Genomic DNA, 26,912 nt, shown 5'->3' on the forward strand with positions numbered 1-26,912 from the left:
GAACACTGTAAACCGCGAGTGGCGACATCCGCAAATTTTTTCCTTGGGAAAAAATTCAGTTGGCCATTATCGGGAATTGTCCTTTTCTTCAATGTAGAGCGATCTCTGAGTTGGTATATTTAGTTAGGGGGGTGTGTGGGGGTCACAGCCCCCACATCGGGGGGGGCAAAGCCCCTTGATTAGTGTTTTAAAATTTGTTTTTTATTTTACGGCCATGTGAATTTTTTCCCCGAGGAAAAAATTTGCAGACTTGGTCATTCGAGGTTTACAGTGTTTGATGTATATGTCTCAATTATTATGTGTTCGAAGAAGAAACTCTTTGATCACATAATATAGATCCAAAGGTAATGACTAAATAATATATAAGATTTTTGGTAAAATGATCACTTTGAATTTAGATAGTTTCTCTTCCAGTGTGAAGAAATATTATTTCCATGTATTTATTAGATTCTTTATACTGATTATGCTGTTAGAATAATTGTGATTTATAATATTATTAATGTTACCTGTTATAATTATTCCTAAATAGTTAATTTTTCTCTCTTTGACAATGCATTTAGTAAATCTATCATTTGTCTTATTAGTATGGGTATATATGTGTAGTATGTTTGTTTTGCAGTCATTAAAGGAGAGACCAGATTGTTTGGAACTCATCCATTACCTTAAAAACAGCAGAAAGGGAACTATCACTGTCACATAGTGTCAGAAGAATGTCATCAGCACATAAATGGATTTTAGAAACAAAATTTCCATTTATGCTAATGCCTTTTATGTCTAAATTTGACCTTATAAAATTAGAAAAAGGTTCCATGATTAGAGTGAAAATCAGAGGTGAAATAGAACATCCTTGTTTAGTTCCCCCTCAAAATTTGTATTGAATCAGACGTAAAAGTACCTGTTTCAATGCCTGCAAAACAATTGTCATAAAGAAGATTTATAAAATGTATAAAATTACTTGAAAAATCACATTCCTCTAAGACTAACGAAAGATATTTCCAATTCACATAGTCAAAAGCACTATTAATGTCTAGACTCATTAATGTTAGATTATTTTTGTTTTGTTTATACAGTCAATTACTGTAATTATTCTTTTGATTGTGTCTCATAAGTCTTTCTATTTAGAATAATACCAATTTGATCCTCATTTATCATGGAAGGTAGAATATATTTTAATCTATTAGCATGAATTGCCATGAATAATTTATAATCTACTTTTAAAAATGAAATTAGTCTGTACAAAGAACATTCAGTTGGATCTTTGTTCGTTTTTAAAATCGGGGAGATACGAGTATATTTTCAGGTGGGAGGAACTTTTGTTAAGTCTTTAACTATAGAAAAAACTTTGTGTAATATGTTTAAGGCTTCTTTATGTAGTAACTTGTAGAATTCTGATATAATTCCATCATTACCTGGTGCTTTGTTAGGTTTTAATTTGTTAATTTGAGTTTGAATTTCAGACAGTGAGACAGGTTTATCAATTAATTTCACTTGGTCATCAGATCGGTCATAATTTTTTATATTATTTTTGATAAAAGTTTTGATTATCCCATCTGAGTCTGTTATTACATTGTATTGATTGATTTTATAATAAAAATTTGTAAATTATTTTAAAATATCTCCTATTTCCATCACTTTACCTTTAACATGAAAACAATCTTATTTATATGGTTAGACTTACTAAGTAGTTTTTTTCTGTTAGCTAACATATGCATAGATTTAGATTAATACAGAAATTAATTATCTTTAACTTTTCTAGATTAATCCTAATTTTACAATTTAAAATTTCAAATACTTATTATGTAGCTTATTAATCTCTTCTTTGTTATTGTCTGATTTTCTAGCTTTAATTTGTCAAGTTTCCCTTGAATCCCATAGATGGATTTCTGAAATATCTCCTGTATTGTTAATTTCTATAAAAGAAAACATTTCTTTAATAAAAAAGTCCTTAAAATTCTTTAAGCAAGTTACATATGCTGGTATCCTCCTGATCTTAATGTTATTGTTAGATTTTTAAAAACAGCTAAAAAGTGATTGCATTGTGATCTGAACATGGACAAGATACCACTTTAACTTTTCCTAGTTTATCTATCAACTCATTGAAGACAGATATTATATCGATTCTGGATTGTGTTCTACATTCATGTGAGTAATGAGTAAAAAAAAAGTGATTCTGAATCTGGGAAATCGTTTATGTCCCTAAAGTGAAATAGTTCCATGAACTTTAACAGTGCATTTACTGATGCCTGCATTTTCCATTTGTCTGTTGTATTAGTATCCTTTGGTGACAATATAAAATTAAAATATCCAGCTAGTATGAGGCTGCCTTTTGAAATTTGATTTACTTGTTCTAGAAGTTTTTCAACAGTTTTAGTTCCTATTCTAGGAATCCAGTATAATTTAATAAGGGTTAATATTATCTTATTATATTGTAGGGTAATAGAACAAAGCATACCATTATCATCCATATATGTGTCAATGATTTTAAGCATAGGCAAATAATTTTTCCATAATATAGCAACTCCTATGTTTTATTATATTGTGAAGTAAATGATACAGAGTAATACTTGTATTAAGTCTGACTTTATCTTCTGTCAATAGGTGTTTTTCTTGTAAAAAATAACTTGAAAGTTAAATAACTTCAAATATTTGTTTAGATTACCCTCCTTGCAACTGTTGTTCAATCCAATAACATTTATGGAAATACAATTAATAAATGTCATTTGTCATACAGGTCAACAGAGTAGATGTAATTCTCTTAAAATTAACTATATGGGCCCAGTATAATATATATTCTTTGTTAAAGAACTGCTTATTAATAGTCATGCTGACATTAATACTTACAACTTTAATTAGATACATAATAATTGTTATTGTTGACACCCAAAAAAAACATTTATATAACTAAACATTTACTTTTTAAATCCTTCAAACCCCTCATGGAGTCTGACACTCCTTGCTTGAATAGTCTAGCCATTCAAGCAAACCCACCCATCCACTATTCTAAAAAGCCCAAACCCCTTTGCTTCAGTTAGACAAGATTGTCATTAACAGCAAAGAGAACACAAGTCTTTATCATTTAAAGCCAGTATATATGTGTGAAAAATAAGAAAAGTGTTATATGTTACAAAGTTGTTGTTTAACTTACATATTTTTCATTTTTATATGTTCATTAAAACACTAAGAGATAAATAACATTTATTATTATTGTTTGATAACTATATACAATCTAAAATCTCATCTACTGTCACCTTAAAAAGGTGAGAAACTGTTGTACTGCAGTTAAAGATTCCTATCATGTGCCTCTCAGTTTCCTTCATGAATCTTCTATTTTCATTCAGTGAAAATGCAATAATAATAGATAAATAGATGTCTTGGAACATTTAAATCATAATGTATTGCTATTTGTGCTCAACAGTTTACTATAATAAGCTAACACATCTTATGCCATCTTTATTAAACATAAGGTTTGTTTCTTTGTTTTTTATATGATAACTTCAAGTGCAATAATTACATACGCATGACATTAACATCAAGCTTCTAATAAAAAGATTGCCAATGTCATATATATATATGTTCAATTCACTATTAATGTAATGCTTCTATGAAAAATCTTAATATGTACATTCAAATATAGTCTTCAAGAAATGTACTCAAGAATATATCACAGTACATGCAGCATTATTTTGTTTTCCTTATTAAATGATGTAGAACAAAACTTCTGAAGATCTTAATGTAAATATAACATTTACCAAATCTTTCGATTACATGCTTTGCATAGCTTTCTTATCATGTGCCTTATGTAACAAACTATACTGCTTTATATAACAGAAATGGTATGTCCATATGCTTATTTTTCATTCAAAAATATATCAAAACTAATCATCTATAAAGAGAAAAAATAAACTTTTGGTAACCTAGTATAGCATAGTGAATTGCATTATTAAGCTATGATGTCTTAACAGTACAATATAACTTAGATTTAAGTTAGCCAGAAATCAGAGTTTAAATGTCTTATTGTATTCCCATTCACAATCTTATTTTTTCATTGACCTTGTTTAACTGAGAACATAGTGATATTGGAGCTAATGAATTATTTATAGGTTCCACCTATTATTTAACTTAACCTTCTAAAGCTTTCCACCAACCAAACTCATAAGCTGTTAACAGCTCAGATTGTCTGCATGAGTGGTAAACTTCAAAAATCTTGAGTTTTTACCAAAAAAAGCTTTAAGTGTTTAAGTAAGATGAGAAAGTTCAAGCACTAGAGAGAAAAAAAATACTTCTACTTTTTATGAATACATCTTGTAACTAGACATGTTTCTCTAATTCTTTGACAGTATTTCATCTCATTATTGAGACTAAGGAACACATATGATAAATCTATAAGGAGAGATTATTTTATATCTATTCCAAGCATCACTGCCCCTTCATTTGTGAACTATAACATGAAATACATCCACAGAGAATGGAATTACCCCCCCCAAAAAAAAAATCACATCCCAATTCATCTGGTAAGGCACAACAGTTACACATTATCAAAGCCCATCCACTAATAAGGTAAACAACTTTCAGGTTATGCTATTAGTAATGGTAAAGCAACTCCTCAAATGTTACACTGAATTACATTCAGGCTGGGCCACATCTACATTCATAAAATATGTCTGTCTATTTATCCCCCTGTAAGGCATTTTCTCACTGTTAATGCTTTTAAAACATGAAGTGCCACTTGAAGCACAAGCCCCTTTTTACTAAACATTTCCCATTTATGGGAATAAGACAACTTAGAGAATTAAATATGTAAGCTAATGTAATCAAAGTCAGTGCAACTACAACTGACACACAGACATAAAGCATGCATTAGTTTAATGGTAGCCAACTGTGAATGCAACACCGCTGTGTAAATTTTGGTATAGGGGCTATATGATTCTTATAAATAAGGACTGAAACTAAAAAAGACCTAATAATATTTTGTTATAACATATCAAGAAAGTAAAGGTTGTTTATAAAATAGGCAAGTATAACATAAATAGGTTACCTTGTAATAGCAGACAGCTTGTTGACTTTCTAACTTCTGATTATGTTATAGATGAGTATGAGATCTTTTCCAGTATTATTTTAAAAAAGTATGAAGATAAAGAATAGATATATTTATATAAGAAAAAAAACAATCTTTAGCACTTTATTTTCTTTATGTCTAAATTAAGAAACAAGTCATTTGTCTCTTAATATCTTCTTTTTCTTCTTTTCATTTATCTTCGCCAATTTTCTCTGCTTGTCTCTTCAAGAATATAATGGATCAATCCATATTGTCTGTTTGTTCTAATATTTTACTTGTTTTAGATATGACAATACAAGTTCCAGATCTTCCAATAGTTTAGTTTCATCTGAAAGGAAAATCTTTAATCTTGCAGGAAACAGTAGATGTACTTTTATTTGTTTTTTTTTCTTAGGTTCTCTAATGAGAGGAAGAATTTGTTTTCTCTTGGATAGTACTGCTTCACAATAGTCATTGTCAAAAGAAATGTTACATCCATCTATTTTAAATGGTGATTTAACTCAGGCACCCTTAAGAACAAGTTCTTAATCTTGAGAGGAGAAAAAATTAGCAATAATAGACATTGCAGCAGTGTTGTTTTTAGATGCAGGATTGACTAAGGATCTATGTGTTCTCTTTATGCTGAGTGAGAGTGCTTCTGGTCTGTCTAAAATTTTAGGGAGCCAGGAAGATAAAAAAGTCCTCATAGTATTACCGTCAGTTCTTTCAGGTCATCCAAATAGACAGATATTATTCTTGCGAGAACTGTTTTCAAAGTCATCAATTTTGGCTTAGAGAAGAGTATTTTGCTTTAACAGGAATTCAATATTATTTTCATCCTCATTCAGTCTTTCTTCTATATTATTTAAAGAATCTTTGATGCCTGATATCTGAATCTTCTGCACCTGCAGAACTTTGTTTATTTGTTCCATTTGTTTGGAACAGTTCTGTTTAAAATCCTCAGTTTTTGTATCCAGTTTATTTATCTTAAGTGATAATTCTTGAATGTTAGTACTGAATGAATATCTTTTTTAAGTACAGAATCTTGTGAAGTTACCTTTGCATAACTCATCATAAGGCTGGATACAGTGATGAATATTTCCCATGAAGACTTTGACAGTAAAATAATGGAATATGTAAAAAAAATGATTTGATAAAATCCTCAAGTACTGCAAGATTTATCAAAATTCATGCAATTAAATTGTTTAGAATTGTTTAGAAATATAATTTCCTGTAAGAAATATATGTAGAAGCAGAGTAGGAGAAAAGTGCTGCTACCCTAGTCACATCCTGGCCATGCTCCCTTTGGTCAAAACTTTTTAAAATAACTTCTGTATTCCTTGCCAGCTTTACTAACAGTATTTTTATTAAACAGTTCTTTCTTAAATGCTCTGGCTCTGTTCTTAGCTCACTGAGTAGCCACAAACTTCATTTTACTTTACTCACAAAAACTAGTGTCTTGAAATAAATATCTGTCTCCAGAATTCTAATATACTGTTCCTCTGACCTTGCCTAAAACCACAGCATTAAACTGGATATGATTCTTACCTATTTGTGTATAGCCTGATATCATTGGGCTTGTCATGGTGGAAGAATTATTTGCTTATATTTGGATTTTAAATGTATTATTTTTATAGCTTTTATGATTTAGCTTCTCTTTATTCATATATAGTATCAGTTTTACACTCTTCCAAGTCTTCAGCTATAGATTTTTACTTGTATATTTGATAGTACATTGGTGTGATCATCATCACAATTAATGTAAACTTCAACAAGTCAAAGAGTATCAGAAATGCTAGGTCTAGGGATCTAAGCCACTTCTTTTATGTCAGCAGAATGGTTTGAAGGGACAGGTATATCCAGCATGGGATACCAGTGCTCTGAACAGACTCCCCATCCATGTAAAAGAAAGCTCATCCCTGGCCATATTCAAACACAGCTTCGATCTGTGTATAGGAAACAGAAAATTTACCCCATAACTGCCCACTCTGTAATAGACTTATGAGACATTTTATGCCATTTTCCAGTGTTAAATCAGTTCTCTCAGCAATCGTTGTCTTACTTTATTTCTTTTGCCACATCCTATTCTTTCTCTGATTAAAGACTAACAAAGCTGCCCAAATTTAGAACTGTTTGTCTTATGTCTTAACTACATCAATATTACCTTGTACCTATGATATCAATTAAAACAAAAATGCATCTTACATATGGTACAGTATTCTTTGGCTTGCAGTATACTTGGAAAATATTTCTCAGTACTGTCAAGCTATTTTTGTCTCCTCATTTTATAGAAAAACTATTAATAAATAGCTTAATATCTACCTTATCTGTAATGAAGAAATGTTGTGCACTGTACCCTCTCTGGATGGTCAATTGAGGTCAGTCACAGTGAGATAAAATTCAAATATTTTACTTCAGGACTTAAAATTTTCTGGCTTGATATAAATGCATGCAATTCAGCAAAGATGTGTTTTTTCACATTTTGTAAATAAGAAGCCTGACTTTATACAAAATGAGTTGATGACATTTGGCATTTTGCAAGCAAGAAGCTTCTGTGCATGCAAAATTGAGTTTAATGAGACATACTTCTAAGCTTAAAAGACAAGCAAATGGGATTCATGCAGTAAGATTCTAAGCACATTGAAGTGTTATGAGGAGCAGAGTGGGTATTACAAAGTCGTCAGTATCTCATTAAGTGAAAAAGTTAAATAAATGAATATTTCTTACATTTTGAATTTCATCTGAAACCACGTCCTGGTACCAACCTTATGTTATTCATAAAATGAACATAAGTGCTAATAACCATAACATGAGCTACTAAGGCATAACGCCTTTTGAGACAGAAATAAAGAGAGAGAGAGAGAGATTACTTCACTAAAGTTTTGTTTACAACTAATGAACCCATATCACATGACTCGCTTCCCATATTACTTATAGGCATTCTAAATAATAATAATAATAATAATAATAATAATAATAATAATAATAATAATAAAAATAGTAATAATTAGTGGAAGTAATACTACCACTAATAAAAGACAGATGGCATTCTAGTAAACAAGGACAAAGACCGACTAAAAAGCACAGTCTTCACTGACATCAGCAAAGCCCGTGACACAATCAACTGCCAGGTCCACCTAGATGCACTCTGCACAGCTAGTGTAAATCCACAAGCAGCACTCTGGTTCAAAGATTTCCTAACCAATACATCTGGACAATAGATAGGTCACCACATATTGGAGGAAGAGCAGTATATATATATATATATATATATATATATATATATATATATATATATATAGATCAGCTGCTTTGGACATCAACTGTGATGCACAGTATCTTAGATCAACTGCTTTGGGCACCAACTGTGATAGACAGTATCCTGTAGATAAGAAAACATAGACCTAGGATTACATACATTGTCGTGGCTAGCCACTCAGCAGTGTAAAATTTATCTCTAGATGATTTGGTCACATTGATTTATGTTGCTAAAACATGGGTATGAGTATTTGTCAGTGATACATGGGTTGAGAACCCAGCCTACCTACTCTGACCTACACCAAAGGCTCATGCTAAAGGTGGGAGGGGTCTATATCTCCCTATTGGTCAGAGTGTGCCTGCCACAAAGTCCAGCATCCCAGCATCAATATGCTACTGGCCAGCAAGTGTCCATTTGCCCAGCTCAGGTTAACTTGGATAGCTCTGTTCAGGGAAAGCTGGACATAAAACCAATGAAACTGCCAAATATAAACTAATGATTCTTAAACTCATTATACCTTGTCATGGCTTGGAAGTGGATAACATGATGGTAAGGAGAATGCTAAACATCCTGTGTATCAATGATAAAAGACAGAAGGGCAGACCAGCAAAACCACTTGGCTTAGGATCCAGAGGCTATTACTCAGAGGAGGACAGACTAGAAATGATGTGGAAATTGTGGTGAGGAAGAGGCTTCAGGAGACAGTGAGGGATGTCATCAAAATTAGTAATAGGCTCATGGCAATCAAACTCCAATGTAAGGGAACAGCAGTATTCATAATCTCAGCCTATGCCCCACAGCAAAGTTGTGACAGGAAAGAAAAGACTGTATTCAGGCTGCATTTGCAGGACCTATTAGATAAAGCAGGACAACATGAGTTGGTGCTGATAATAAGGTACCTGAATGCATATGTAGATAAGGAGGCAAGTAGCTAGAACAGGATATGAGGACTGCCTGGGCCCACATGGGTGGGGCAACTGGAATAAAGAAGAAGAGACCATTTTGGACTTCTGCCTTCCAAATGGCATGATGGTGACCATCACTTTGTTCAGTAAGACAGACAGTCAAAAAATCGTATACAAGAATGGCCAGCATACAACTCAGAGAGACTTCCTCCTAGTAAGGAAAGGGCATTGGGGTAGAATCAATGATTGCAAAGCCATCCTCAGTGAAACAGCTAGCCCACTTCTTAAGCCACTGGTTGCCACAGTCAACTGCAGTCAGTTGGCAGAGAAGGCTCTAAGGTCAACAGACACTAGGCTGAAGACCTGGAAGTTGACTGGAGAGAAAGCATAAGAGTTCAATTAAATACTCTGGGTTGTAGCACCTCAGGAAGAAAAGCAAATAGGTGAAGTTGAATAAGAACGGCAGTGCCTCAAAACAGCATTTATGAGGACTATAGAAAATTAAGGTACATAAGGAAAGCTGGTGGTTGATGCAGATGTCCAAAAAGAAAAACAGTTGTACTAGCAAAACACAAGGCATTAGAGGCACTCAAACTCTATCAGCTTGAAGGCAAATACAGAAAGATGAAGAAGATAGTCATCAGACACCCTTCATTAGGGATGTCAGCCACAATCTGCTCACTAGTTCATAGAACATAAAAGGCAGTTGAAAGGAGTACTTCCAGCAAATTTTGAATGAAGAAAACTCCACAGAAACTGTATTTACCCAGACAGAGCTTACAATGAAAGAAGAAGAAGACCCCACCTTAGAAGAAGTAAGAACATTAAGCAAAGTGAAGTTAAGGAAAGCAGCAGGGTCAGATGAAGTCACTACAGTTATGATCAAGGTGTTGGGTGAGTTATGGGAGTAATAACTCCACAGAGTACTCATAGCAGTATGGAGAGAAAGGCATAGCTAATATGACTGGCAAGTAAGCATTCTATTGCCAGTGTAGAAGAACAAAGGGGCATTCACAAGTGTGGGCAGTATAGGCATATCAAACTCCTGTCAAACTGTGTGAAAGTTCTGAACAGGGTAATTGATAAACAAATACACAGAGTCATAGAAAGTAAAATGGGTGATGAGTGGTTTGGCTTCAGATCAGGAAGCAGCATAACCAACCAAATGTTTGCAGTCATACAAATGGTTGAGAATGAGATGGAAATGAGGAAAGATTCCAACTGGGCATTCCTAGACTTGGAAAAATCATATGAAAAGGTCCCAAAAAAGCTGACTTGCTCAGTCTTGTGAAGTTTTGAAGTCACCAAAACATTAATAGAATTAATGGAGGCAATGTACAAGGAAAATACTGAAACATATTAACAAGTCCAAGTATCTGAGACAGGTGGTTTAAGAGAAGGGAAGTCTGAATAGGAGACCAAAACTGGAAGCAGAAACACTGCAGTTAGCTGGTATAGAGTGTCAAGGGTAGTGTATGGCAGAAGACCGTCAAATAAGCTGGAAAGTAAGGTGTACAGAACAGCGGTACAATCAATACTACTGTATTGTGCATAAGTCTGGGCACTGAAGGCAGAGCAGTTGAGGAAGCTAGAGGGGATGGAGATGAAGTGCCTGAGACAGGTGGTAAGATGCGCACTTTGAGACAGAAGTAGAAATGATGACATCACCGCAGAAGCCTAAGTAGCTCCAGTTGCAAAGGAGGTTAAAGAAAATAGATTATGGTGGTTCAGATACATGTGCAGGAAAGCAGAAGACATTCTGGTGAAGAAGATTTGGGGCAGACAGAAAGAAGGCAAGGGGAAATGAGGGCATCCAGCAAAGATATGGATGGATATTGTGAAAGAAGTCCACAAAAAACACACAGGCTAGCACACAAAGGCAAAAGGTGTGCACAGGCAAAATACAATTTATTAAAGCATATTAGGGCAAGACAGACCGGTATTAGCCCAGTTATTAAGCCTTTCTCACTGAGGAAAGCTTAGTAACTGGGCCAAAACCGGTTTGTCTTGCCTTAATATGCTTGAATAAGTTATATTTTGTTTGTGCACACCTTTTGCCTTTGAGTGCTGGCCTGTGTGATTTTTGTGGACTTGGTAATTTGGGGCCATGCACCTGCTGTACTTGCAGGAGTTTTTCACTATTGCTTATTGTGAAAGAAGATCTGCGACAGTCAAGCATGATGATACCCCAGTTAATAAATTGTATAAATAAATAGATAAATATATAAACTGTCAAAAAGGACAGGAGAGTAGCATTGAACCAAGATAGATGGTGATGGCTGACATGACACCTAGACCCCATGTAGAAAATGGGAAAAGGGGGGATGATGTTGGTAATGAGAGATTTTTTAAGGTACAAATTGGCTTCTCCTCCTCCTCACCCACAGCACCCATGTCTCAAGGAATATCTCAAGGCTCTGTACTCTCACCTATTTTTTTGCCTTCTTGATCAACATTCTTTCATTAGATATTCACACCTTAAAATTATTCTGTACACAGATACCATGGTTATTTAGAGATCTGCTACCTCCTCTCTTACCATTAAATAAAAATTAGAATATGACCTTAACTCTTTAAAATCCTGATTAGACTCATACAACCTAATCCTTAACTTTATAAAAGCCAAAGTTGTACTATTTGGAACACCTAACTTTCATTGTCCATATGCCTCATTGAAATGCCTCCCCCCTCCAGAAACATTATCTCAGTACAGTTACTTCTGCATCTGGCTATATCCCAACCTCTACTTCCAGCACCATATTCAAATCACAAATCCAAAGTTAACAAACTCCTCTTCTGAGCCTGGAAAATCTACTACTTTGTCAGCTCAGCAGCCAGAGCAGCAATAGCAAAAGTAGTCCTTCCTCCCTCCACAACTTGAGTACGGCCTCTCACTCATTGCAGTTGCATCTAGGAAAAATCTGCTGACCCTCCAGACCTTCATTAATAATATCTACAAGTTCATATCTACAAGTTCATCACACTCTCACCCAGAAGAGAGCACCACTGCCTCACCTTGTCCAAAGCTAAGTGGCTCCCCATATTACAAATAATCACTCTTCTATTGGGCTTTCTACTTTACAAACATATAATAGACCATACCTTCTCCTGTTTTGCTTCTAGGATCCCAGAAAGACACCTGTCAACTTATGACCTGAGAACACAACAATACATACTTACCCCTTTCCACAAAGTAAAAAGCATAGAGCACACCTTCTCAGTCCTACCTCCAAAATTATGGGATTTTGTCCCAGATGACATAAAGTACATCCAGCTTTTTAACAACTTCCACAGAAAACTGAAACACAACCTCTTCAAACAGGTTCACCTCACATGCTGTTAAAATAGTACCACCACCTAAATCCACAACTTCATCCTCTCCAATTTCAATCCCTCATGCTAGTCTACCAATGCTTTGCATCTGTATATTACCTTATCACCTCCCACCCATCTATCCTTCTCCATCTCCTGTCTTTTCTCTCCAATCCCTATAAAACCTATATTGTAGAATACAAACTGTTCCATAGACCACTGCTATCTACTGAACTGGTTGTATGTATCATTTATAAACCCCTTGCTGTGTTTTCCTACTTTGTTTGCTTGTAAATATTTTAACAGTGTTTATACTATTATCATAGTAAAGCTTTTATCATTTGATTCTTTACCTTGGTTGTACACCCTGGGCTGAGCCTGAAAATGGTCCATTGATATTAGTGCACTGCCCCAATTAACTAACTAATAAATAAATATGTTCATGATTAAAAAGTAATATACAATGTCACGTGCCTTCTTGAAAAGCCTCTTATGAATAAAAGGCAACCGAGAAGTTATAAAAAAGAAATAATAATTGTGCAAATCAGCATCAATCAATAGGTGCATTAAATAGCCATAAAAGTTAATCACATTTAAGAAAAACAATGGGTGTGACAAAATTTAAAAAGAATGTTTAAGGTAAATCAAACCATGCCAAATAATAATTTATTTAGGACTAATTTGCCAAAGGGATTAAAAGTAGTTTTAGGGTACAGTATCAGTCACTAAATATATATTAGACATACGCTTGTGGTCAGCACAGTGTCTCAGTGTATAATCGGGCAGCACTGCAGCTCTCTGGGTTGCTATTTGTCTCATAACTCCAGGCTATTGGGTTCAAGCCTGATTTCTACTCCTTAGCTTTGTTGAGATTGTTTGTCATCCCACTGAGGTGTGGGCATTCTGTGTGCCACTCCTGTTTCCTCTCACTTCCCAAAAAACAGGCTGGATGAATAGTTACATAAATTGCCTTTATATGTGCATTGTATTTTATAAGTTCATTGGTAAGTAGCCTAGCTGCCCTTGGCACTCATTTTATACCTATCCAATTTCCCCTTTGGTGCTTGAATTAACCTATCACTTTTGGTGTTAAATTGGACTTAACTATCCCATGGTCAATAATTATATATTACCCGAGTGAGACCAATTGGGACCGAGTAAGACCAAAGGACATTTTAGGGGATCCATGCATGGGATAAAGCATTTATGAGCTACCTCTGATCACTATTAGTACAGGGGGCAGTCCTGTGGTCAATTTTCTATTACACATCCATAAATCTACATTGTGCTTGAATATTGACAGGGATGAACTTTATTTTATGTGGATGAAGGGCCTGTTCTAGAGCAGCAGTATCCTCTGTGAGATATACCTGTTTCTCCAAACTGTACTGTTGATGTTATACTGTTGATGTTATAGAAGAGGTTTAGATTCCTAGACTGAGTATATTTGATGTCATTTGTCTTACTGATATGTAGAAAATCCATCAGTAGTGGATTGGAGGATATGCCAGAAACAGGCCATCTCTTAGCAGTCTGTAGGATACCAAGTATAGTGACAGGGCTTTGAGTCGATCCATGTAGGACATATTGTTTAGGCCTTATATCATCTTAATATGGTATTTCTGTGGGTGCTCCAGTTGCTCCATGTGTCTGGACAGATATATGACAAAGAGGGGCAATATACTCAAGGAATGACCTAATGAGGGCTAAGCAATGGGGATAATTACAATCCTAGATCTACGTACAATCTCTTCGTTTATAAGTTGCACGACATAGAATGACTTTCTTACAATAATGGACACATGTTGGTCAAAAGTTAAATAATTGTCCTCATAATTTCCTACCGAACTACTCAGTCCACTCTTAGGGGAGTATGTTGTCATTGTGGCAGTTCCCAGGATGAAATGACTGCACAAAGGATACAATGATTTTGGCATTTAGCTTCAGTCCATGATTTTGGCACCAGGAATTTATTTGGTACAAACCTTTCTGCAGGATGGATAAGTCATTTATAGATTCATTGACTGCTCCTTAGCATGCAGTCATCTGCAAACTTAGTCAGCCAGATTCCTTTAGTACTAGCTTTTACTTCAGAAAAGTAGATGCAACATAGAAGACTTGTCCTGCTTATTGTCAGGTTGTGTTTGAAAAGTATATTTGAGCTGACTGGGAAAAAATTATGCAAACAGATGAGAAGGGCTTTACATTTCTTCAGTTTTTCTATTACTGATATCCATTTTTTAAGAAAAGATGAATTACCTTCCAGGGTGTAATTTCAATGGACATTGTGCTACATAGTCTCTCATCTGTTTTCTGACAGATGCTGTTCAGACATATTTTGCATCCTCCACTTCTTTAGTACTCCATCTTCTTAATGTCTTCAGAATAAACTTTCACTGCTATAGAGTCCAGTTATTTTCTTTTCTCATAGGTTCCAAAGAAGTTAACCATCACACAGGAAATGTCTGAAAGTAGTTTCAAATTTGTTTCCTTAGGCATTTGTTGGAATTTAAACTGTGATCCTTAAACAGTTAAGCAAAATTATAATGTCTTTTAATTTCATAGTTTTACACTTTATGAAGCATATTTTGGTTATTGCATATTATAAATAAAAGTTTGATTGCATACTAGATGAGTGACAAATGGCTTACATTGGTTAAAATCAAGTTAGATATAAAAGGATGTAAAAGACTGCCTCTGCAATGGCTGGTTAATGAATACTTGGAGCAGAATCATAGGAAGAAATTTCCATTTCATACTTACATCATCGTATTATTGATTATACCCCAAATATTTTTACTATACACATCCAAATTTTGTCCCTAATACATTTAATAATTGAGTGCAGAATGTTAAACTAGTATCCATTACAATGAAAAAGTGTTTCAGCTCAGAAATATTTTCTCTTAACAAATTACGTACAGATCCAAGTAGACTCTAGCACCAATAGCTACAAGGGAAAAGTAAATACAATTCACATATACAGACTATACAGACAATTCACTGTTGCTAGTATATTCCAGTGAAAAACATAACTGACTTCTTTAACAGGAATTATGATATTATGATTATAACAGGTTTTACTGGCAAAAGGCATGGTCGTACCTCTCAACCGCTTAGCCCAAGAAATCTGAACAAAGCCAAAAATAGTGGGGGGAATCCCCCAACATAGTGACAGAATTTAAACATTGCTCTTATAAACTTAGAAGGTAGAATAAAAGGTTTTGTGTTAGTACACATTTTCTGAAGGATATAAAGTCTGAAACTCAAATGTCTGTCATTGATGACTGCCATCCTCAACAATTTGTCTGAAAAACCACAAATTTTATGAGGAAAAGAGCAAAAGTATGAGTCAAAAACTGGACATTCTGCAAACAACTGGACAGTTGATAGGTATGGACATGATATCTATAATTGGTATACTTCTGAAATAGCAGAAAGTCTAGGGCTTTATACAAATAACTCAGGCTTGCATACTGTTATTCTTTAAGCAGTGGATGCTTCTAAGAAATTAAGACTATTTATGTGTGTGTGTGTGTGTGTGTGTGTGTGTGTGTGTGTGTGTGTGTGTGTGTGTGTGTGTGTGTGTGTGTGTGCGCACATGCATCTGTGTGCATGTAGATATGCATTTTACCTGATACATGTATGATATTGTACCAACATATACATGAAACAGATTGTATTTGTGATTGTATGTGTTTCAGCTTGAGGCAAAAATTAATAGATAACAATTTTTATGTCAGAAATGAATACACCATGGTTTTAATTTTATTTGTTTTTTTTCTCTACCACAAGATTAAGAGAGGGTGCTAATAAAGAAGTCCTTGGCATCATTGTATCATACAAAGTAAAAGTGAAGCTTGTTGTATCAAGAGGCGGGTAAGTGTTTTGCTTTATTCCAAAGGGTTATAACAGTAGATTGTAAGAAAAGCATCACTCCTATCAAAACTGATTAAACTTGTTTAATTCCCAGATGAATGCTGCACCCTTTCTTTCTCTGGATGATTTTTAAAATAAATTGGGGATACAGAATAGCCCTATCTGATCCTTTTACTATAAAGATCCAGTGGTAAAAATTAATGCTAAAAATGATGTCATAGAGTACAGCTGGATTCACGTGTAATGTAAATGCATGTTGGTTCAGACTATTCTAATGATGCCCAATATTAAAATGTTTTTTTAACATAATGCGAATTAGGGCAGTGTAATGAGGCCCACTTACTGCATGAATAGCATTGCAGTCATTACCGCAAGGTACAGGCTTTGCACCTGAGTTCTCTCACACATACAGCTTTAAACTCTGCATTTTAAACTTCCTGTGCAATACATGCACACATTTCTAAAATGTCTCAGATGAATGAATGTTATGTTTTAAAACTATATGATAGAACTCTATTTCTCACTGATCCAAGCACCACTCACAATTTATTTTTATATGTAACCTTATTAAACCAAAACTATCTTATCAAAATATGTAATTTTCTGAGGTTAGAGCAATACTTACACTTCTCAAAGATGCACTTTGCTAAAGTCATTAAAATTAAAAAAACAGGGGTTAGGAGAGTGGCCTAATGGTTAAGGTTTTTACCTTACAAACACAAGGTGCAGGGTTTGAGTCTCACAAGGGATAATTGGCTAGGCTTAAAATAGCTCACAAGGGCAATTAGCCTAGTACTAATCTATGAACCTACAGTGGCAGCCTAGCAAATACAAAACCAGGCTATTAAATCTCAAAGCCATATTAGTTAGGGCATGAAATGTTTTAAAATCTGTTTTGCCCCTAGTGAGTGAATAGTATTCTGCATTGTTCAAGATGATAATAATCGGGCCAATCCTGTGGCATAAAGGAATAAAGCCCAGGTTACCCAGGTTTGATTAGTGGCTTTGGCATTTGAAACACTGCCAGGGAGGGATGGGGGAGGATTTTGAGCCCTACGTGAAGGGAAGGGAAGTGAGGTCCATAAAGACAGAAGCAGTCCTCAGATTGTTACCAGAATGAGTGTAGGAGAAGGGGAGACAAGTGGGTAGGTCATAATATAAAAGGATCCCTCCCTATCTCCCTAGCTAAAGCAGTTGCCAGTAAGACTCATCAGGATACCCTTAGGTACTACACACACACTCTGGCCCCATCCCTTGGAGATGGAATGAGGAGTAGGTAAACCCAGCAATAGATGAGGGTACTGGAGTAGGGACTGGAAGGTATGAAGAAAGAGTGGGTAAACAAAACAAAAATAACAGTTGATTGTAACAGTACATAATTCTACTATAAAAAAGGGAAAAATACCATAGTTATCCAATAACAGAAAACAGCAGAACAGAGTTGATATGATACCTTCTGTTGGACCATTACAATTACTCAAATTGTAAACCAATAGGAATCCTTCATCAGGACTAAAATATCTGTTAATCTAAAACTTTTGTAACCGTAAAATATATATGCTGGTTCCAGTGTTTTCTGTATTTAATTTTGTAAGAAACTTCTCTGTATGGAAGATTTTCACTCCACATATCTCTAGTTAATCACTATATATTAATCAGATCAGACAATAGTAGTAGAATTAGCAAACTTAAACTCATCTTAAGTAAAAAAAATAAATAAATAAATAATAATAATAAAAAATATATAACTGTACAGAATTACTAAATATTCAAATGTAATCCAAGCAAGGTAGGCAGTCTGTTTCCAGTCGGAAATCCTTTAAGTACACAGACAAGTGATCCAAGTAAAACAAAAATAGAGTAATAGCTTCCTCACAAGCTTTCTAAATATATATATATATATACTTTTTATCAGGCAAGGGAGTGGTTTATTATACTGTAAAACAACGTATTATTGGTACACATGTTAAACTCACATCCCTTCCCCATCAATGTGACATTTGAGCTGGTCCTGCCCTACTTAGTAGCTGTCATAATAATATAACCCTTATGTACTTTAAATAAAATTTATAATGATGTGGTACCTCTTATTTAACCAAATTATTAAGTAGATTATTAAGTCTGTGATTTTATCCAAGACAATATACTACATGGCTGGAAATATATCAACCTTAGTCCGTTTGGCAATCAAAAAATATATACAAATATATACATATACACTTTGTATGTAAAAAATCAATTGTAAAAATCATATTCTATTTTCATAACCTATTGTTAACAAAGATCGCTTTCATCCTTCTAGACTTCTTCAGGTCTGTGTACAAGGACCCTAAAAACTATCTATAAAAATATTATTGTATAATTAGTTAGTATTGTTATTACACATCATTTTGAATAAAGTGGAAAAAAAGAGAACCAGAAAAAGAAAAAAATAATAAGAAAAAATGCATGATGATGGAAACAAAATATACACTTAAATTACAACTGATTTAAAATGATATTTAAAACCAACTGGTAGAATAAAATAAAATTATTTTATTTTATTTTATTTTAATTTATTTTATTTTATTTTACTTTAATTTATTTTATTTTATTTTATTTTATTCTACCAGTTGGTTTAAAATACCATTTTAAATCAGTTGAAATTTAAGTGCATATTTTGTTTCCATCATCATACATTTTTTATTATTTTTTCTATTTCTGGTTCTCTTTTTTCCACTGTATTCAAAATTATGTGTAAAAACAATACTAACTAATTTTACAATAATATTTTTATAGATAGTTTTAGGGTTCTTGTACACATACCTGAAGAAGTCTAGAAGGACGAAAGCGATCTTTGTTAACAATAGGTTATGAAAATAGAATATGATTTTTACAATTGATTTTTTACATGCAAAGTGTATATGTATGTATTTGTATATATTTTTTGATTGCCAAATGAACTAAGGTTGATATATTTCCAGCCATGTAGTATATTGTCTTGGATAAAATCACAGACTTAATAATCTACTTAATAATTTGGTTAAATAAGAGGTACCACATCATTATAAATTTTATTTAAAGTACATAAGGGTTATATTATTATGATAGCTACTAAGTAGGGCAGGACCAGCTCGAATGTCACATTGATGGGGAAGGGATGTAAATTTAACATGTGCACCAATAACACTTTGTTTTACAGCACAATAAACCACTCCCTTGCCTGATAAAAAGTATATTTATATATATATATATATATATATATATATATATATATATATATATATATATATAAAGCTTGTGAGGAAACTATTACTCTATTTTTGTTTTACTTGGATCACTTGTCTGTCTACTTAATAAAGGATTTTCAACTGGAAACAGACTGCCTGCCTTGCTTAGATTACTTTTGAATACTTAGTAATTCTGTACAATTATATATATATATATATATATATATATATATATATATATATACACACACACACACATATATATATATATATATATATATATATATACACACACACATATATTTTTTTGTCATAAGACGAGTTTAAGTTCGCTACTTCTACAACTATTGTCTGATCTTATTAATATACAGTGATTAACTAGAGATATATGGACTGAACATTTTCCACACAGACGTTTCTTACACTGTTTTGTTTTTGGACCCACTATACTTGTTTAGTGGGTTGTTATGAGACTTTGGGGATACCACGGAGATTACTTTTTTTTTTTTCTGTATATAATTTTGAATGCATGTTATGACCAGGAGTTATTACAATATGTCTGGATTCACAGATTCCCTAAATATAGCCCAACATTCTGCTTACCATACAAAGCAAACCACAATGCTGAACAAAGACCATTTTCTTAACATTCGGGATACTAAGATTTCTTTAAAAGCATAAATCATTCAATTGGATATTCTTAATACTTTAGTGAATGCCTTCTCAAATATTTCATACTGCATAGTGACAAAATCTTACAGACTTGTTCAGCAGTCAAGTGAGCTTTCCTTTAGGAGGCATATTATTTGCCCAAGAACGAAAAGAAACTCCTCCACTTGTCATCTCAAGAAAATGTGTTTTATTCCAAAAACAGTTGAGAGCTTTCATCCCACAGCAACAAAGGACTTTATCAAAACTGTTAAAAACATTCTCAACCTCACTTTAAAAAATAAAACTCAATCATGTAATCAGCCATAGCAATCCAAATCAGCAAATAAAGTTAGCATGTCAAAAATATTCAGCTTCGAAAAAGAAGTTGTTCCTCAGTGTCATGTGCATAAAAAATTTTATAAGCCTGGCATTTGTTGTATTCAGTACTGCTTGTTTTGCCACAGAATATGTAAACTACTCCATCCTTGTATTTTGAGGAATAATATACAAACTTTTGATGTCAGCTGTAACTAACAATAAGTTGTCTGAATATTCCACCTTGGAAAGGGATGCCAAAAAATGCCACACATCCATTACTATCTGAGGATATTTACCCCAAATATTCTTAAATTTATAATCAACAAAAGTAACAAGTTGTTATGTGATAAAACTACGTGCAGAGACTATGGGCTACAGAAGTGGATTATTCAGGTCAATGTGTGTCCTAGGAATACCATATGTTGTAAGCACAACTGGGTAATGCACATAAAAGACTGATATAGATTTTATGTGGTTATTTGTTGTAACAATAAATCTTTAAGAATCAAATGTATTTTTTCATAATCTATGCATATTTGTTCTTGGATAAACTGGAGTAGAAACTGTTGTCATTCAGCATGCTAAGCATTTTCACTGAGTAATCTAATGAATTCATAATCACTGGTCCCCTGCCCTTGCCTGGTTTCATCAGTCTGATGTTTCTGTTCTTAGGTATATCAGAAAGGGCTGTGCATTCAGCTAAAGATAAATTCTGAAATACACCTTTATTTTTTCTATTGCAAAATTTTCTAATGCTTATTTCACATAATGTTTTGTACATGCCAATGTTAGGATGCATGGGTTAGTTTTAACAGCTAAATTTGTGAGTGCAGTTTTATTGTTATATTCAATGGTCCAGTTATTAAAAATTAACTGAAGGTTCAACTTACATGCATAAATCTTGAAGTCAATGACAGTCAAAGCAATATCCACCTTAGCACACAAGGTAAAGGAAAACATTTCTATTGAGTATCCCAATATGTATTGGTTCCACCAAAAAATTACTATAGTTGAAAATATTAAAATCAACACTGGAAATCATTTTCACTTTTGGTTGTGTCAGTTGCTGTTGTAATCCATGGTTCTGTTCTGTAATCAAAGTGTGTCTCCTTTTGTGATGTTGAAAACAGGGAGGTCATCATGACCAGTGGTTCCCTGTTGAGTTGTTTTGGCATTGATTTGACCAATTGGTAAGGATTTGGGACTTCCTTAAACAGATGTTGCCAGGACTTTTGAATTACCACAAAAATTGTGACTTTTTTATTTCGATTAGAATATGCATGATTTTCATTGTACTTAAATTTGCCTTTTTTCGGTTTTATAGATTTATTTTCATAAATAGTTTTGCATGTATTGTCAAACTTAGAAGACTGTTGTTATACTGCATTTGATGTTACATAAACACCAAGTCTTTTGTAACAGACATTCATTTACTTGCTTTCTTTTATTAAACTCTTCAACTTCTCAGTGTTGTGTCTGATAAGAAGAGACACCACTTCTAAACCATATGAAGTAAATCAATTAACTAACTTTAGAGTCTGGAAAATGTATGAATTCTATTTGGAAATTTCCAAATTCTGAGGTCTTTTGGCACTCTCCTGTTGCCTGTACTTTCTCTTAAAAAATAATTATCATGCAATAGAGAGTAATACTTTGTTAAGTTTAGACTCAAGAAGTGTAAGTTGTGTGACAGTTGTATTATTACTATCACTACTAGTATCATCAAATTATAGAACAAAATTCAACCAATTGGTAAGTCCTCTGCTACACCATTATTGCTATTGCAAAGCTCATCACTGGTAATAGAAACCTTTGCATACCAACTATGCTGCATTATGAGTAATATGAGATCTCCTGGCAGTGAAGTTCCTCCAGTGGTAGAAAACATCCTGAGTGCTGCATGTAATGGTGTGGCAGAGAACTTGCTGGTTGTGAGGAAAGGGTATTGACACTGTAGACACACAGGCCACATACCCTACACATTCTACTACATCCAAAGTACTAACAAATTTAAGGATTTAAACGTTTGATTTAACTTTGTTCCACAATGCGATGGTGTTACAGAGTACCAGATAAGCTAGCTATGGTTCTGACTTTAAATTACAGACAACTCTGCTTTGCATTTTAAAAGCATCATTCACACCTTCCTTGGTATATCAAGTTATATGCTACAGGCAAAAGGTGCTATCTCTACAAGTAGTTTGCCTAAATTTTTATTTTTCACCTTATGTTTATTAAATTACTGAATTTCTTATTCTCTGTGGCAATCTATTTACCTGCACTATATTGTAAACTTTGACATAAGCATTTCCTTTGTAATGTTACATGCTTACATTTTTTTTCCTGTTAGTTTCTTTTGGTCAAGGTCATGGATGAAAGTGCATGACTGGTTAATCTTGAATCATTCTGTTTAACTAGTTAATAAATTAACGCATCAATTATTCCTTTTGAACTGATGAGAACATTGTACATATTTAAAAGCCTATCTTTACCTTAAGCTTAATAACATTCACTGTTTGAGTGGCAGGCCTATTCCTCACAGTTTTGATTAGTACCGAACATTGTTTAAAATAAAATAAATATTTAAGAATATAAATGCCTGGCAGTACATGCTTCATATTTATGTACTTCACAAGATGTGGCTGACATTATCAAATGCCAGTTTTCAATGGTATTACCTAAACAGGAAACAAAGATTCATCAAGAATTGTTTCTTATTAACAGTGGTACTGGAAGCAAATGTCTATTAAATTTTATCACCCTAGGGCTGTGTTTGACATTTCTCAGAACACTTCTACACTTCAAGTGATTTCTTTTCACCTCATTAAGTTTAGGTTTTTTTGTGTAAAATACATTTGCAATAATTATCACATTATTTCTTTAACAAGTGAACTTTTTCTTTTTGCATTCACCCTGCTAGAACACACATGCAGATCTCTGCTTCTGGTGATGTCTAGACCCGCTATTAACTTAACTTAACGAGGTAACTGCTCTGCTGTTTCCATTTGCACTGCTGCACACTGCCAGACCTTCTGAAAGACCTTCAAAATGCTAACTGCAATCTCCATAGTGTTTTAAAAAACTTGTAACTGCTCTGCTCTTTCCCTTCACCCTCGCACACTACCCGACCGTCTAAAAGTCCTTCAAAAAGCTAACCGCAATCTTCACAGTGTTTTAAAAACTTGTACATCCTGATTTTTTTTCCTATCTGTATACCCTTCTGTTAATTTTAAACTTTGTAGTATCAGGCAACTGCATATCATCAGAATGCAACCTCTCCCCTCCACATTCACACTCTTTACTCTGCAACCTCTTAATAGATACATATATTTGTCACTAAGCATAACTTCATACTCATTTCTTCCTCATTGCTATCTATAAATGTAAGCATTCATGTTACCCAGCATTTGTGCTACTATCCATTAAGCTGTAATCTCCCCCTTAGCAGTTACTTATTGTTCCTCTCTCTCTGTTGTAAATGGATTGATTTTCTTGTCGCCCCACAGCACTGGAAAAACAAACATTCTTAGAACTGTGAAACAAGTCTAAGAAACTTGTAAAACAGGACACAATCAATTACTACCATAATATTCGGAAAAAACACCAGAATAACCCTCAAACGTTCTGGGCCACAGTTAATAATATACTTCCATTAGGTAAATTAGCTACCCCCACACCAACCTCAATTTAATATATACTTTACAAAAACTATCCTAATCTTTGCTAATTCTCTAAACATCTCCAACATCTCTGTCCCTGTAGCACCCCAACACAGCAACTCCTTCCAAAATAGCCCCAACCAATTTACATTGCAACCTGTGTCTGTAGACACCATAAAAAAATTACTGAAGAAACTAAAACCAACCACACTAGCCGCAGATATCCTCCCAGCTGACTTTCTGCAAATTGCAGCAGAAGGAATAGCATAACCAGTAGCCATACTCATTAACAGATCAATATCTGAAGGCATACTACCTGTTATCTGAAAGATCTCTCACATTATACCTTTACACAAAGGAGGTTATTTTACCGAATTTACTAATTATCATCCAATTGCCATCCTATCACCCTTATCTAGAATCCTAGAGAGAATCATCCATACCCAACTGATGGACTACCTTCACACACATAAACTACTATCAAACACACAACATGGTTTTCACCCCTGTCAAAGGAAAAAACTTCAAAGACCAGTACACGTAAGGTTCAGTTAAGGTATATTTATTTACTTGCCGTAAGGAGACAAAAACATGCAAATACAAGGATTTATCTAACTACTAACAAGAAGTATGCTCATTCTTATACTATTTTACAAGACATGGCCTTTTATGGCTGATGTAATCAAACACAAATTTCAGTATTGTTCTACAGCAGATGTTACTCAGATTTTCTGATGACATGACTAGATTTGTGAGAAACTTTTGAGAAAAACAACCTGGCCTTGGTGGGTACCAATTCGTTTACAAGCTTCCATTGTACAGTGTTACATTTCAAGGTACTCTTCTAATGCAGATACAAGCAAATGCTGATTGCAGTTCATATTTTCAAAGAGGCTTTGTCCTAATTATCTATGGCTTCTACAGCTGTGTATTTTCTCACAGCACAAACAGAACTTCTTGTCTAAGCTTCATACAAGTAGTATTGTTCTATTCATTATTTTCCTAACATAAGCAGGAATCATCTGCTTCTCAGTAAATTTACAAGACACAAGCAAGATTTTAGCTAACAATACAAGGTCAGAAAGCATCTGCAGTTTGTACAGATTTATGCAGTATGAAATAGAATAAATGTGTTAACCCTTTTCAAGCTCTAAATGCACTAAGCATATTACTAATACACACATTTATACATATTTTTCTGACAGCCCCCCATCACAGTACCACCACAGCCTAATGTCCTTTACTAATACAGTGAATCACTTTAGAAATCAAGTACAATTTGTATCTCCCATGTATTTAGACTTGTCCAAAACCTTCGATGTGGTAAATCACAATAAACTCATCAATATTCTTTTCTCCCTAAACCTTAGTAGCTCTTCTACTACCTGGTTCCAAAGCTACCTCTCAGGATGTCAGCAGGCCGTACAGTGGCAACACCATCTCTCCAATCTTCTCCCAGTTGTGTTAGGGGTCCCACAAGGCTCCATACTTGGGCCTCTACTTTTCTCCCTATTCACCAATCAACTCCACACCTCTACTCCTCATGCCTCTGTGGTACAGTACGCTGACAACTCAGCTTTAATATGCACAGCCTCCTCTCTACAAGACCTCCAAACCATAACCCAAGATTCATTTCTATCTGTAGAAACATGGCTCACCAATTCCCAACTGATTCTAAACCCCAATAAAACTAAGCTCCTTCTCTTCTATTCCAGAATATACTCCTCTCTCCTAACTTTCAACATAGAGTCCAAAAACAAAACTATTATCACCCCAATAACACACACTAAACTGTTAGGTGTTAAAATAGAAAATAATCTGAAATTTGACATTCATATTGCTCAAACCATTAAGAAGGTCCACAAGAAACTAAGTCTTCTTTATAGAAACAAACAATTTTTAACTAGAAACACAAAAGCTACCATCGCCCGCACACACCTCCTGTCAACTCTCCTATATGCCTCCCTAATACTAACCAACCCCCGCAAAACTGATTTTACCAAGCTGGAATCTTTTTACAATAAAATTGCCAAATTTGCAACAGATGCCACATACAGGTCACATCACTGTACAGCCTGTGAACAACTAAAATGGCTAGAACTTCCTCTACTGCTACACTACAAACAATTAACCTTTGCCCACAAAATCCTACATCAACCAGATAAAATTCCTGCTATCCAAAATCCTATATAGCCATACACATCTTCTAGTGCCCTCCGTTCCAGTAGTAAACTCCTTTTAGAAACCACCAAAGCTAATAATTCATCTGTGGAATCTCTCTTCCCAAACATAATTCCTAAAATTTGTAATAAACTGCCAATCCTTATTACCTCTATCTGCTCCACAGTACAATTTAAAAATCTCTTAACTATTCACTTATTAGACACCTGGCTCTGTTCTTGCAACTTTCCTGGATAACTCTAACCTCAGTATATTTAACCACATCTTGCCCATTGGGTACTATTTTACTCCATTCAATACACTCATTTCTTTTTGTAACTTGCATTTCCTCATTATTTAAATGTATATAATATTGTAAAACATCTTATCTTACTGTAACCTCTAAAGAACTGTATTGTCCAACATTATACTTTTGCTGATTGTGAATTCTATTGTAGTTTCCTTGTATTATTACTGTAACTTTTACAATGATTGTATTTCTTATTGCTGGAGCTTTTCTCCCCA

The 26,912-nt window shown here is 34.0% G+C and overlaps 1 protein-coding gene across 1 annotated transcript in view; it reads left to right on the forward strand.

Annotated features, from left to right (window-relative positions):
- The window catches only part of LOC122802299 (beta-arrestin-1), a 915,058-nt gene that overhangs the window by 788,257 nt on the left and 99,889 nt on the right, over positions 1-26,912 (forward strand). Inside the window, exon 13 of the mRNA XM_044071946.1 lies at positions 16,307-16,390. Coding sequence (XP_043927881.1) covers positions 16,307-16,390 — 84 coding nt within the window. The remainder of the gene's footprint in view (positions 1-16,306; positions 16,391-26,912) is intronic.

Source organism: Protopterus annectens, chromosome 5.part0, assembly GCF_019279795.1.
Source record: "Protopterus annectens isolate FY-2018-M chromosome 5.part0, PAN1.0, whole genome shotgun sequence".
Lineage (NCBI taxonomy): Eukaryota > Metazoa > Chordata > Ceratodontiformes > Protopteridae > Protopterus > Protopterus annectens.